At 39.3% G+C, this 14,651-nt stretch overlaps 1 protein-coding gene across 5 annotated transcripts in view; it reads left to right on the top strand.

The window, feature by feature from the left end:
- PLEKHH2 (pleckstrin homology, MyTH4 and FERM domain containing H2) overlaps positions 1-14,651 on the top strand; it is a 114,695-nt gene that overhangs the window by 55,531 nt on the left and 44,513 nt on the right. For all 5 annotated transcript variants that reach the window (XR_009602535.3, XR_009602540.3, XR_013554623.2 and 2 more), the window contains exons 11-16: positions 575-719; positions 3,267-3,403; positions 3,505-3,615; positions 3,773-3,859; positions 5,945-6,103; positions 14,302-14,382. Coding sequence is in view for 2 of the 5 variants with exons in the window: in XM_060607566.3 (XP_060463549.3) it covers positions 575-719; positions 3,267-3,403; positions 3,505-3,615; positions 3,773-3,859; positions 5,945-6,103; positions 14,302-14,382 (720 nt within the window). In the remaining 3 variants the exon portion in view is untranslated. The remainder of the gene's footprint in view (positions 1-574; positions 720-3,266; positions 3,404-3,504; positions 3,616-3,772; positions 3,860-5,944; positions 6,104-14,301; positions 14,383-14,651) is intronic.

The following is a 14,651-nucleotide window of genomic DNA, read 5'->3' as shown; positions in this document are numbered from 1 at the left end:
ACTACTAAACATGTGGTTCTCTTCATGGTGGATCGAGAAAACTGTTTATTTAAGCTCCAGATTCCATTCTTGACATTTTACACAGACTCTCCCTTTATAGGGAGTTTTAGACACTCACTCTAATATGTCATAAAAAGAGAAGAAATGGAAAGATCCGGAGGAGATATTTATGCTTCTCAGAGTATTAGAGGTCTGGGCTCATTTTTGTTACACCCCGTGTGATTTTCCACCTCCTCCACGGTGGTTAATTGTTTAAAGGAAATACCACTATTAATGATGTAGGGAAAATTCCTAATTTGGCAAGATTTTTTTGTCACTGCCAGGCTTCCCTCCTCCTTGCTTGAAGTACCTAATTAAAATAAGTATTTTCAACTATTAACAGCCTATGTTTCCAGGAATCTTTTATATTTGACGAACGCCTTGCTAATTAGAATTTGGGATTTAACCACATGACTTTGATAATACCAAAAGATATTCTTGTATTCCCTTAAAAAATCTTATTTTGTGACTTCTGGTGAAACATTTTATATCTAAAAAGAGAGGGACACAGATAGGCCGCTGTGCTTTTCTTTAGAAGGCAACCCAAATAAGCAGCAGCCCCTTCCTGGATGACTCCTCTGGGTCAGAGGAAGAAGATAGTTCCAGATCCAGCTCCCGGACTTCGGAGTCAGACACGCGCAATCGAAGCGGGCCAGGCAGCCCCAGAGCAATGAAACGAGGTGAGGGAAAATCTCAGGCACACAAGACAACTCCAAATAAATCAGGGTATTTAATTCAGGATATTCTGGAATTTCATCCACCTAATAGGACTTTTTAAAAAAGCCAAAGTACTTGCTTGAAACCAAAGTGAAAAGAGAATTAGCCAAGACTGAGATGCTTATATTCTTGTCCTAGTTCTCTTCTTAATTTTTTTTGTGATTCCATATAAGCCACATGATCTTTTTTTTTTTTAACCTTATCCTATCTGTAAGAGAGAGATCACTTTATTATGGGAATAGAGTGAAATAATTGGCCAGAATGAGGTTTCTCTTTTATAGTTACCGTGTGGCATTTTGCATAATTTATGGGATAGACTTATTTCAGCTAAATTTGTTATGCTGCTAAATGGGAGAAAATACACCTAAAAATTTGGTGGTTAACCTGATATTAAGATGGAAACCAACAAAAACTTTACTTTGGGCATGTCTATGATTTTTAGTGGATTTTGAAGAAACTTTTGGCATAGGTAGAGGTTACAGAAAGAGATAATCACACTGAATGACACCTGAATTTTACAAAAGTAATGCAGCGTGCTCTGTTGGTTTTCAGATTATGTTCCACAGAACCCTTAGGTAATCCCCAGCCCCTCAACTTCAACTGGAACTGCTCAGCTTCCATAGGTTTTATTAAGCTTCGGGGCTATCATTGGTGTCTTTACTCCTCCTATCTTAGCTCCCAACAGCTGGTATTGGGTTACATCACACTTTTGCTCAAAACACTGCAAAGACCCATAATGGTTATAAGGTGTTACCTGACTCTTTTGTGCCTTTGATCTCATCTCCTTTCTCCTTCCTTACACCCTCTTGCTGCTCCTAGAACAGGCCAGGCATGCTTTTATTTCAGGACCTTCACACTGATTGTTTCCTTTACCTGCTTTTCTTCCCCCCAGATGTCTATAGGGCTAACTTGGGCGCATCCTACGGTGCTTTGCTCCAACGCTGCCTTCTCAGTGAGATCTACCCTGAGCACAGCATTCGAGTTGCAGTCCTTTGCTCTTCTCCATCTACTAACTCTTTCTATTCCCTCTAGTCTGCTCTATGTTTTATTTTTTCATAGCACTTACTGCCTGTTTTTTTTCTGTCTCTACCAACTAGAATCTATGTTCCATGAGGGCAGAGATTTTTCTGTTTTATTGTCTGCTCTCTCCCTAACACCTGGGGTAGTGCCTAGCACACTGGCCCTGGGGTCGGGCGCCCCAGATTAGCACTCCAGCATTGCTCCTGCCCAGCTGTTTGACTTGGGATAAATGTTTTAGTTTAATCTCTGGACCTTAGTCTCCTTACAGAACGAGGGCACCAATCAGGATGATCTCTGAGGTCCCTTATAAGTCTAAGTTTCTGTTATTCTATGAAATATAAAAGTATTGCTACTATAACAACTATTACTTGTCTTTGTCAAATAGACAAGAATATTGATATGGTGACATTGTCCTAACAAGTCCCTTAAATGTTAGTAAACACTTTGAAAAATTGCTAGATATTGCAATGAATAATGATGCAAATCTTTGATTTTATTTATTATATTCAAAATTTCCAATTGTATTGACCCTCCAGATGTGGCTTGCAACTTGCTAGTCATTTTCTGAAAAAGGCAAGTGAATTATTGTGACAATGTTCCCTTGAATTTTACTTTGTAGCTGCTGCCAAATGAAATAGTCTGTTTATATCGTTAAGCCTTATTGCTTCTTTTTTACAAAAGATTTTTAAAATTTATAAGCTAATAGTATTGGACTTTCATGAAAAACACTACTGAAATTGTGAAGTTCTTTTTAATGTGAATTACTTTAGAAGTGATTGCTGGGTGGCTCAGTCAGTTAAGCGTCCGACTCTTGATCTCGGCTCAAGTCATAGTCTCACAATTTGTGGGTTTGAGCCCTGTGTCAGGCTCAGCACTGACAGCATGGAGCCTGCTTGGAATTGTGTGTCTCCCTCTCTCTCTGCCCCTCCCCCACTGTTGCACATGCACACACCCTCTCTTTCTGAAAATAAACATTAAAAAGTAAAATAAATTAAAAGTGATTTCAACAACTAAGTGGTTTAAAATGTGATTGTATAACTCTTGATAAACTGAAATCAAACATCTGCTTGCCTTATATAAGTCAATACGAAAATACACATGTTTTTAATCTTTAATAAAAGACATAGTATCTTTGCGTGTATTTTATTATGTATATATATTGCACATAGTTTATGTATGTAAAATTAGCTGTGCTTGTGATCATACAAGAATATCATTTATATTCCTATTTATATATAAATATATAATTTATATATTTATATTTATATTCCTATTATTTATATTCCTTGGAGGTTTGCATGATAATCCTTACCCTCTAGTTCTGTTTTTTTGCTTTAAAAGTTCTTTATGGCAGAAGGTATGAGAATAAATATAGTTTAGGAGGGCTGATGATTTTGTGGAATACCTGTATTCCTTAGGAGAACTCACAGCTGGCATTTGGACCACCTGATTATTAAATATCGACCTAATTTATTTCTTTATTCATCTAGGTGTGTCTCTTTCTTCTGTGGCTTCTGAAAGTGACTATGCCATTCCCCCAGATGCTTACCCCACAGACACAGAATACTCACAGCCAGAGCAGAAGCTTCCTAAAACTTGCTCATCTTCCAGTGATAACGGGAAAAATGTAAACACTGATTCAGGTTTAAAAAAAAAAAAAATCAATGAATGTTCTTAGTTTGAGCCTCTAAAATGAAATTTAAATTTTTAAAATTTCTTTTTAATTAGGAACCCCTGGAAAAATCTGGCTATTTATTAAAAATGAGTGGTAAAGTCAAGACTTGGAAGAGAAGGTGGTTTGTTCTCAAAGGTGGTGAATTACTTTACTATAAATCTCCGGTGAGTGGAAAGCACTTACCCTTTAGAACTGAATTCCTCAAACTGTAAATCAAGCTCCTGATATTCTTTCCTGTAATGCAATTAATTATACAAAGCATTTCTTACTATTACTATTACAGGCAGTCCCTTTACGTTTCGTTTTCTTCCTTTCCTACAGAGTGACGTAATTAGAAAACCCCAGGGCCATATTGAACTTAGCGCAACCTGCAGTATTTTAAGAGGAGGTAACAAACAAACAGTCCAGGTACTTTTTTTTTTTTTTTTTTTTTTTTTTTTTGCTTTTTCTTTTTTGTATCATGTAAAATTCAATTCTTGGTTATCCAAGCTAATAGGAGATTGGATGATTCAATGTTTCTTTTCTTTTTTTTTTTTTTTTAGTGTTTATTTATTTTTGAGACAGAGAGAGACAGAGCATGAACGGGGGAGGGTCAGAGAGAGAGGGAGACACAGAATCCAAAGCGGGCTCCAGGCTCTGAGCTGTCAGCACAGAGCCCGACGCAGGGCTCGAACTCACGGACCGTGAGATCATGACCTGAGCCAAAGTCGGATGCTTAACCGACTGAGCCACCCAGGCGCCCCAATTCAATGTTTCTTTATTCACTTTGTGTTAAGTGTGATTCCTCAAAAATGTGTGAAACCCCAGTCCTTCTCAGTTCAAACTACATTATAAACTAGGTTTGTGTTAAGTAACTGTCCACTACCCTTCCTTTGCCCTTGTGCTTTACATTCTTCTTCCCCTATACTTCATCTTCCAGCTATTCTCAGCTCTTAACCTGTCTGGCTATTTTAGGGAAGGCTTATCTGAGAAATGAATTACCAATAAGATGTTATTAGTTTGATGTACTACTAAATTCAGGAGGGTTTGCATTTTGATAAAGAACCGGAAAATGCCATTTCTTCTATGAACTCCAGCTGTTATAACACCTAAGTGGGAAAGATACTGGTGAGAAGAAGGCTGTCCTACCTCCTACCGAATCACACCCTAGACATAGCTGCTGGCCATTCACCCACACATAAAACCAGTCTTGCTAGAAATCTGTTAAATTTAAAACACAGGCTGTTGAGATAGTTTGGCATATGTGATTTAAATTCAGATCCTTTAGGGTGCCTGAGTGGCTCAGTCCGTTAAGTGTCCAACTTCAGCTCAGGTCATGATCTCCCAGTCTGTGAGTTTGAGCCCTGCATTGGGCTCCGTGCTGACAGCTCAGAGCCTGGAGCCTGCTTTGGATTCTGTGTCTCCCTCTCTGTCTGCCCCTCCCCTGCTTGTTCTCTCTCTCTCTCTCTCTCTCTCTCTCAAAAATGAATAAACATTAAAAGAAAATTAAATAAATAAATTCAGATACTTTATCTGAAATACCTTCAATAATTAATATTTTCTTGGGGCTCATGGGTGGTTCAATCAGTTAAGCATCCACCCTCTGATTTTAGTTCAGGTCATGATCTCATGGTTCGTGGGTTCAGGCCCTGTGTTGGGCTCTGTGCCAACAGTGCAAAGCCTGCTTGGGATTCTCTCTCTCCCTCTCCCTTTCTGCCCCTTCCCAACTTTCTCTCTCTTAAAATAGATAAATTTAAAAATATTTTAAAAATAATAATTATTATTATTTTCTTATCTTGCTCCTTCAGAGGGTATAATGAACATTTATCAGAAAGGCTCATTGTCTATGTTTTCAGGAGATAATTAATACCTGAGAACTGCCCAAAAAAGTAGAAGGGAGAAAAGTAGAAGGAAAGCTTTGTCTGGAAGCATGGCAGATAAGAATAATCTACAAAGTTCTGAAATATTTGGAAATTTCAAAATGTGGTTCATTTGAGACTGAAACATTGCTAATTCATAATATCTGATCACATGTTAGTTGTAAGAATTTCTCTTCTTTATAAGCAAGGACTTCTTATTTTATTTATAATTAATTTTCATTTCTATAACAAATAATTCCTCTTTATTTGCAAAAAATATATTATTTTATTACAGTCTCCAGTCATGCTACTGCTCACTTCAACAGCTAGGAGACTGTAGCACATTTAAAGGAGAAAAAGAAAATGTAACAAATAAGCAAGATAAAAAAATGATGACACAAAAGTTTAACACTCTGAAAAACTTTAAACTAAAGTGAAAACAATGATTTCAACACAAAGTTAATTATTGTAATTCTCACAATCTGGTTAAACTATTCTAAATTATCTGTGGAGTCATTTATTTAGCACCTAGGATTCAAGGTATGGCATGTTTGTTTCTATGTTAATTAATGTTGTTTTTAGGAGAGACAGGGAAATGCTAATAATCCTAAATCTTCAGAGTTTCCTTTCCTATCTCTTTCTCATCCCGTTCTAGCTGACCACTGAAAAACACACCTACTATCTGACTGCAGATTCTCCCAATATATTGGAAGAATGGATTAAAGTATTGCAGAATGTTCTGCGAGTACAAGCTGCCGACCCACATTTTCTGCAGCCTGAGGGCAAACCCACAGTGAAGGGATTGCTCACCAAGGTAGGAACTTTAGTACAGTGCAGTGTCCTGGGTAGCTGGGGAGTCAGCCCCACTGATCGTAAGTGGGTGTCAGAGAGTATGTGTATTGAATATTTATATTATCTTGGGGTGGGAAGTGTCTTTTGCTTATGATGCCAAGTGTTCTAACCATCAAAAATTCCCTAAGCAGAATTTTGAAAAGACAGTTGAAAAGCTTGGGAAAGCATTTAAAATGTGTAAAAACCAAGCTTTTCTAATCAATAAGTAAAGGATAAATACCAACGTGGGGGGAAAGGAACGAAGGACACAATGGGAAAGAAGTAGAGCTGGTAGACGGAAAAAATACAAAAGATATTTTAAAAACTCTGGGAGCGCCAGGGTGGCTTGGTTGGTCAAGCGTCTGACTCTTGGTTTTGGCTCAGGTCATGATCTCACAATCTGTGAGTTTTAACCCCATATTGGGCTCTGCGCTGACAGGGAGGAGCCTGCTCGGAATTCTCTCTCTCCCTCTTCCTCTTCCTGCTTGTGCACTCTCTCTCAAAATAAATAAATAAACTTAAAAAAAATCTGGTCAAAGGGTGGATATTTTTTAAAATTATGAAACATAGTATTGACACAAAATGAGTGAGCTTATTACTTTAGAAGGCAATTTGGAAAAAAAAAAAAGGAATTTGGCAGTGTCTTGATCCAAGTGTTAATTCAGTGAATGCTTTTGAATGAACAAATGAATGAATATTAAATGTTTAAAACATTTATACAGACCTTTTCATTCAGCAATCTCAGTCCAAGAAATTTATACTTAGGAAATGGTTTTAATTTGCCAAATATTTAAGTATAAGAATGTCCATCACAGCATGGTTTGTTTTTTTCCTATTTTTAAAAAATGAGAGGGGCGCCTGGGTGGCTCAGCCGGTTGAGCGGCCGACTTCGGCTCAGGTCACGATCTCGCAGTCCGTGAGTTCGAGCCCCGCGTCGGGCTCTGTGCTGACCGCTCAGAGCCTGGAGCCTGTTTCAGATTCTGTGTCTCCCTCTCTCTCTGTCCCTCCCCTGTTCATGCTCTGTCTCTCTCTGTCTCAAAAATAAATAAACGTTGAAAAAAAAATAAATTATAAATAAATAAATAAAAAATGAGATATAATTAGCATACACTAAAATGCAGATCTTAAATGTAGAGTTTGATGAGTTTTGACAAATATTTACAGTCACTCTGTCAAGATACAGAATGTTTCCATTGCCCCAGAAAGATTACATGCATGGCATGGTTTATAACAAAGACAAATTGGGATCAACTTAAATGTAGAGTAGGGGATAGTTTAAATAAGTACATATAATCAGATAATGCTTTACTAGGCAGCCATTTTATTTATTTTTTATTTTTTAAAGTTTATTTATTTTGAGAGAAAGAGAGCACACATGAGTGAGGGAGGGCAGAGAGAGAGAGAATCCCAAGCAGGCCTTGTGCTGTCAGCTCAGAGCCTACTGCAGGGCTCGAACTCATGAACCGTGAGATCATGACCTGAGCAGAAATCAAGAGTCAGGCACTTAACCAACTGAGCCACCCAGGCACTCCTACTATGCAGCCATTTTAAATTGTAAAAGAATATTTAGTGCTATAGGAATATGTTATGACACACTGTTAGGTGATAAAATAAATAGAATGCAGTATTATATTATTATCCCACTTTATTATATGCATCTATAGAAAAAGGTCTGAATATGAAATATACCAAGACATATTGGTTAGCACTATGTGATTTTATTCTTGCTTAATTCTGTTTTCTAACTTTTTTTAGAAAGAGTAAGAATCCTAAGATAAATATTATTTTTAAACTTAAAAATTGATCACTCTTAGAAAAATATAATAAAATATTTACACATAAAGTATTACACACAAAAATAACCTCTGAGTAACCACTCATCCTTCATGTGCTTTGTTTACATAAGTTAAAAATTTAGATTTAGAAGAGCTATGTCACCATAGCTAGCATTAATGTGGGTGCTATTCAGTAATATTTACAAAGATTGACCAGCTACACCAAAAGTAGGAGAAAAAATTCACCGAGTTGTGCTCTGTTTTTTCCAAAATGTTACAGTACCATGAAAATATTTTTTCAGTTACTGATGACTTAGAAACTTCTTGGTATTATACAAATATATACTTTCCAGTGAACACAGTGCTGCTTTAAATCATATTCTTACTGTAATTCATAATAACTAGCTGTCTTCCTGTTTCAAGGACCATGTGTATCAAACCCTTAGACTTTAATATGATCCTGTGGCTAAGGGTTGGTTACTTGTTCCACTGTGTGTTTGTTTGATTGTTTTTACTTTATCCACATGGCATTGTCAGTTTCTGCATGTTACATTTCTGCTATTCCCTGCCTCCCATCTCATACTTGCGTTTTAAATGAGTATAAGTAGATGTGATTATCAGATGACTAAACCATTTGGGTTTATAGACAGGATGCTTATTAGGTTTCCTTCCTACCATTTTCATGTCCACCCCCATATTGTCGCCCTCAGAGCCTTATAAGAGAAACTCTTGCCTCAGTTATTCTGAGTGACTTGTTCTGAGCTCACACTCAGGCTACAATTTAAGCTACTGCAGAACAGCACTTGAATACTTTGCAGGGGAGGACGTTTTCTCAGGCTGTCACGTTGTTATTAAGTACAGAAATATGTAGGTAGATATTAAGAACTTGACTAATTTGATTCTGGATATTCACTCTTGCAACTTTTAATACTTAGGAAGAACATTTTCTCTATAAAAAGTCATTTATTTAAAAAAACAAAAATTATTGAGTAGTTACCACATGCCAGCCAATGGGCTGGAGGATATCAACATGAAGAGGCCATTGGCCCCTCCCCACCCCCCATTCCTCAAAGAGCCACATAATCTATTGGGAAAGAAAGGGACTTAGCATATTATAATATGTACCAAGTGCAATTATGAGAGGCATGGTAAGGTCACAGAGAAATCTAATTTAGGCTGTGGGATCAGGAACAACTTCTCAGAGAAGATTTATTTGTGTTGAGTCTTCAGGGAAGAGAAGGAATCGTTACACCAAATGGAAATGGGCAGGGAAGGTATCCCAGGCTAGGAGACAGTGGGAACAAAGACAGTATCTCAAAGCGGTGCCATATACGCTGAAAACATGTCCTTTGGAGAACAAGGTGGAGGGGCCTGGTCATGGAGGGACTTTTTGTCTTGTTAAAGACTTTATTCTTCACCCTGGATGTGATGTGGAACCCTTCAGGTTTGTAACAGAGGAAGGGGCATGTTCATGTTGCTAATAGATCACTCTGCTGAGAGGAAGGTGGATTTGCAGGGGGCAAGGTGGAAAGAAGTTCTAAAAACAGTTAGCAGAAGTTGTTCTTGTGAAGGGGATGAGATGCTGAGCTGGTCATAGGGAAAGAGAGGAGAAGGTGAATTTAAATAATGAGAGGAAGTAAAGTCTTCAGTTAGATTGGTTGAATTCAGGGTTAGGAAGTGCAAATGGTTGGCTGGGTGAAAGATGGTGCCACATAAGACAGCTCAGGGGGGAGGAACAGTTTTAGGATAATTCAAAGGTTATTTTGGACCATGCCAATTTTTAGAGCTTTGAGGACACCTGAGTTAAGAATTAAGAAGTCTGGCAAGCAGTGCCAATGAATCTACATCAGAGGAGGAGGCTGGGTTGGAGAGAAGAATTTGGGGAATTCTCAGCATGAATGTAGTGGTTGAATTCATGACGATGACAGAAGTCTCCCAGGGACACGTCTGTGGTGGAAGAGTGGGGGCCTCCTGCTGGAACACTGGGTTTTACAAAAGCTGAGAGCATACAAAGGAGATATGTGAAGAGACCCTGGAAAGTAGGTAATGGGATCGTGGAAGTGGAGTGTGTGACCGGGTGGGAGGGGTCTGCAGGCAGTGGAGTGCTCGCAAGCAAGGCACATTGCAGTGTGTTGAAGATAAAGGGTAGATGAGTAAGTGCAGTATTTGAGTTCAGAGTACTGTCCACCTGGTCCAGCACATTAGAGGGAATGAAGCTGAAGGGAACATGGTGTCAGGAGAGGCATTTTTAGGACAGGAAAGGCATACCTTGAGTTTGCAAACTGAGAGGAAGAAGCCAGGATGGGGAGAAGTGGGAAATGAAGCTAAAAAGAAGTAGGTGGGTGAGCATGGTTGGTCGGCATGGTAGGTGGGCATGGTGGGCAAGCACGGTGGAAGGACATGGTGGAAAGACATAGTGGGCAGTCATGGCAGGCGGGCATGGTAGGTGGGCATGTGGAAGGACATGGTGGAAGGACATGGTGGGCAAGCATTGTGGGTGATCATGGTGGGCATGCATGATAGGTCGCATGGTGGGCGGGCATGGTGGAAGGACATGGTAGGCAGGCATGGTGGGTGAGCATGGTGGGCAGGAATGGTGGAAGGGCATAGTGGGCAAGCATGTTGGGCGATCATGGCAGGCAGCCATGGTGGGTGGGCATGGTAGATGGGCATGGTGGAAGGGCATAGTGGAAGGACATGGTGGGTGATCATGGTGGGTATGCATGGTAGGCGGGCATGGTGGAAGGACATGGTGGGCGGGAATGGTGGAAGGACATGGTGGAAGGGCATGGCAGAAGGACATGGTGGAAGGCCATAGTGGGCAAGTGTGGTGGTAGGCAAAGTGGGGAGTCATGGTGAGTGGGCATGGTGGGTAGGGTGGAAGGGCTGGACTGGCAGAAAGGCGAGGAAGGATGAATATCTAAGTTTGTCGGGCATTGAATGAGATCACGCCTGATATCATCAATTTTCTTGATGAAGATTACTCCATAAGACAAAATTATGTAGTGAGAATGAGGGAAAGGATTGAGAATAATCAGGGACATAGGGATATACTCAAGGGCAAATAGAAAGATTGCTAAGTGTTACTCAGGACCCACCTGACTTTAGTGATTGGAATTTGTTATTTTTCTCTTACATCTTCAGATGCCCAGAAATAGGAGCAGAGAATTTACATTGTAGCAATGTGAGGATAGTCCTTTTTTTCTAAAATTTTATTATGTAAATTTTCAATTATGCAGAAAAGTTGGAAGACTGTTTTACAGTGAAAACGCATATTCCCACCACCTAGATTCTGTAATTAACTTTACTTGCTTTATACATGCCTATCAAGGTGATGATTTGAAATTAATGTTTCATTCTGGGCATTTTCAAATGTGTGGAAGTAGAAGGAATAATAACACGAACCTCATATATTTATTACCCAATTTTAAGTTGTTAACTATGGCTAATGTTATGGCAGAAAGCCCCCCATAACCTTCCCTCTCTCTTCCCACACTCTTCACTGGATTACCTAAAAGCAAATGGAGATGAAATTGTATTGAGTGTATATGTTCGAAGCAGAGAATGCGACACAATCCCAGCCCTTGGAGCAAGAGGTGTTTTGTGACCAAACCAGGACCCAAGATTGGGAGGAAGGGAAGAGAGGCCAGGAGAGAACTGATAAACTGGAATAAAATGGAAGAATCAGGGGACTTACTGTTTGGAAAGAGGTCAAAGAACAGGAGTGGTGTGAATAAGGAGAGAAGGAAGGAGGGGAAGAAGGTTGAGATCAGAGAATAAAATGTCAGTTTCCAAAGTGGAGCAGTTTCCAGTGAAGAAAAAAAGTCGGTGCGGTGGAGGGGATGGAGGGACACCAAAAGTTAGTGGAAATGAAGAGAGCACGAAACTGTGAGTTAAGGATGTAGAGAGGCAGTGAGGGAAAGAGGCTAGGGCAAGAGCATGGGCGCAAGTCCTGGCTTTGCCACTTGCCCTTGTGTGACCTTGAATAGGTTGCTTGCAGGCTCTTTGCCTTACTGTCTTCATCTGTAAAGCGGAAGGATAATCATAGTGACAACCTCACAGGGTGTTGGGAGGATTGAAATTTGTTTTAATTTTTTAATGTTTATTTTTAAGAAAGAGAGAGAGAGAGAGAGAGAGAGTGTGTGTGTGTGTGTGTATGTGTGTGTGTGTGTGTGTGTGTGTGTATGCGTGCGAGGGGGAGGGGCAGAGAGAGGGAGACACAGAATCTGAAGCAGGTTCCAGGCTCTGAGCTGTCAGCACAGAGCCTGACGTGGGACTCGAACCCACGAGCTGCAAGATCATGACCTGAGCCGAAGTCGGATGCTTAACCAATTGAACCACCGAGGTGCCCCAAGGATGAAATGAATTATTTAAGCTTATAAACTGCTTTAGAACAGTGTCTGGCACATCATAAACACTCCCAAAATGCGAGCCATTATTATCACAAGACTTTCACCTCGATTTGGAAGTCAGCAACACTGGTGACAGGATTTATGGTGGAGAATGCTAGAGGCATGAATGTTTAGGAGAGGAGAGACGACTGTGGCAGTTTATATTTTGTGTGATGACAGAGGCTAATCAGGGTATGATATACTGTGTCTTTAAAGTTTCAGACAGAACTGATAGGAAGGCCCTTTGTTATAGATTCAAGGTAAAAAAATGACTCTTTCAGTTACTTTGTTTGCCGAAGCCCTAGGGTTGGAGGTTGCCTTTAAATTTTTATGAGGATTCTTCTATCATAATTTGCTTTACTATGAGTTTTTCAGAATAAGTTAGAGTTTTAAGAAATTGTAATACAATCAGACGTACACATAAAGATAGACTGTGTTTTTAAAACACAGTTTTTACAGTGAATTGGCAATGGTCTTTGTTAACTTGTAGTTCTTCAAAGGTATACGTTGTGCTACTCGAAAGATAAATCATTTCAAAAGTATGCTCTCTACAGCCAGATGCATTGTACTCCAGTTTTGATGAGAGGCCCTTCTGGGTTTTGTTTAAAAGAAGAAGAAAAAAGAAAGAAAGAAAGAAAGAAAGGGAGAAAGAAAGAAACAACTGGGTGATACAAACTGTTTAAAACTTATAGGATATTTATCTGTAAATATCTGTTTCTAACTTTAATTAAACTGAAATATGTCTTGCCAAATGAAACCTTTTTTGTTTTTGCTCGAGCGAATTCTAAATCCATCAAACTGTTGGATGGTGGTGTTTGCTTAAGACCACAGCCCAAAGTCTGGCTATGTGTGTGGGTTTAAATAACATGTGGTTTTACTGCGCCTTATTCATAGTGAGGAAGGAAGCATTTATTGAGTAACTACTATTATCCTTTATTTACTTTTCTCCCTTGGTCATCACATCAGCCCAATAAGGTATACAATAATCCCACGTTATGGACCAGAAGGCTGAAAGGTTAAGTCAGTTGCCTGAGGACATGCATTTGCATGACGCAGAACTGCAGTTGAAGCTTTGGTCCATTTGACCTCAAAAAACAGGCCTTTTCTACTCGGGTGACTTGCCTCCTGTAAACTCTATTATGGAAGTTATTTCTTTTCTTCTCAGTGTATTCCTGTCAGAACAGTCCATTTCAGTGTAAGTCATTACAAGGGCCCTGTAAGACATGCATGCCTCCCACCCCCACCCTTCATGTCCCTTCCACGGCGACCTCTCGCCTCACTTGCTCAGTCTCAGACACACCATCTCCCGGCCATACCATATCCCTTTGTCCAGTGTTCTTCCCTCAGATGACTGCATGGCTCATCCACCTCCTTCAGAGCCTTGACTCAATGTCAGCAAGGCCTTCCTGAGTCCCTTCGCTTAAATCATAAAATGCACAGACCCTAGAGCAATCTCTAACTATTCAAAGTCAAGAGGTAGAATCAAATTCTGTCCCACTCACTTGACATATTTCCTGACACATAGGCAGTACTCAGTATACAATTATAGATTTTAATATTTTGCATGAATCCTTCTGGAGAAGGCATCAGATGTTTTGAAGAGTGAATCTTTAATATTTGGGAAAGCACTAGAATTTTTTTAGGTTTTAATCTTCTCATTTCTAACATTATTAGGGGGTTAACCCAGGGAGCCACAAGATTACTGAAAATCTGTGAAACACAGAAATTACGACATAAACTTACTTGTGAAATGGGCATCTTGTTTTGTTCGTCTTTGACTTCTTAGCCCTAGAGGCATCGTACTTGACATACAGCAAAAATTTGTTAAGTGTTGAATGGTGAGCACTAAAGCCAAACAGGTAAATCTTAAACTGCATTTGGAAAATCTAGTTGGAATATTACTTATACCTTGAGCAAACTGGATACGAGTACAGTTTCAGGTGGAGTGTATATGCTACACTTCACGGTGTCAGAGTTCTGAGCTACATTTGTAATTCTTTGAAATATGATTTCAGGTAAAGCATGGCTACTCCAAGAGAGTCTGGTGTACACTTATAGGAAAAACATTGTATTATTTTCGTAGTCAAGAAGATAAGGTATGTATGTCTTTTTAATAAGCTGATTAGAGGCATTTCTTTGTTGTGGCTTAAATTTTCTCTTTCACTCTTCTGTTGCTAACAAAAACTTCAGAGTGTTTGATAAGGTTGAAATCTTGCAAAAATTTATTACTGGGGTAACCACACACCCACAAGGGTCTTGACTCTTAATTATAACCCTTGGCAGCTTTTAATTAATGTATCTTTGTCTTAGAAGAGAAAAATCTTCCCCATTCTAAGCTGTCAATTTCTTATATTTGCCCAGGTTC

Source organism: Panthera onca, chromosome A3 (assembly GCF_046562875.1).
Source record: "Panthera onca isolate mPanOnc1 chromosome A3, mPanOnc1 haplotype 2, whole genome shotgun sequence".
Taxonomy (NCBI): Eukaryota; Metazoa; Chordata; class Mammalia; order Carnivora; family Felidae; genus Panthera; species Panthera onca.
Note: the sequence above shows the minus strand (reverse complement) of the source record. Positions and strands in the feature narration are given on the sequence as shown.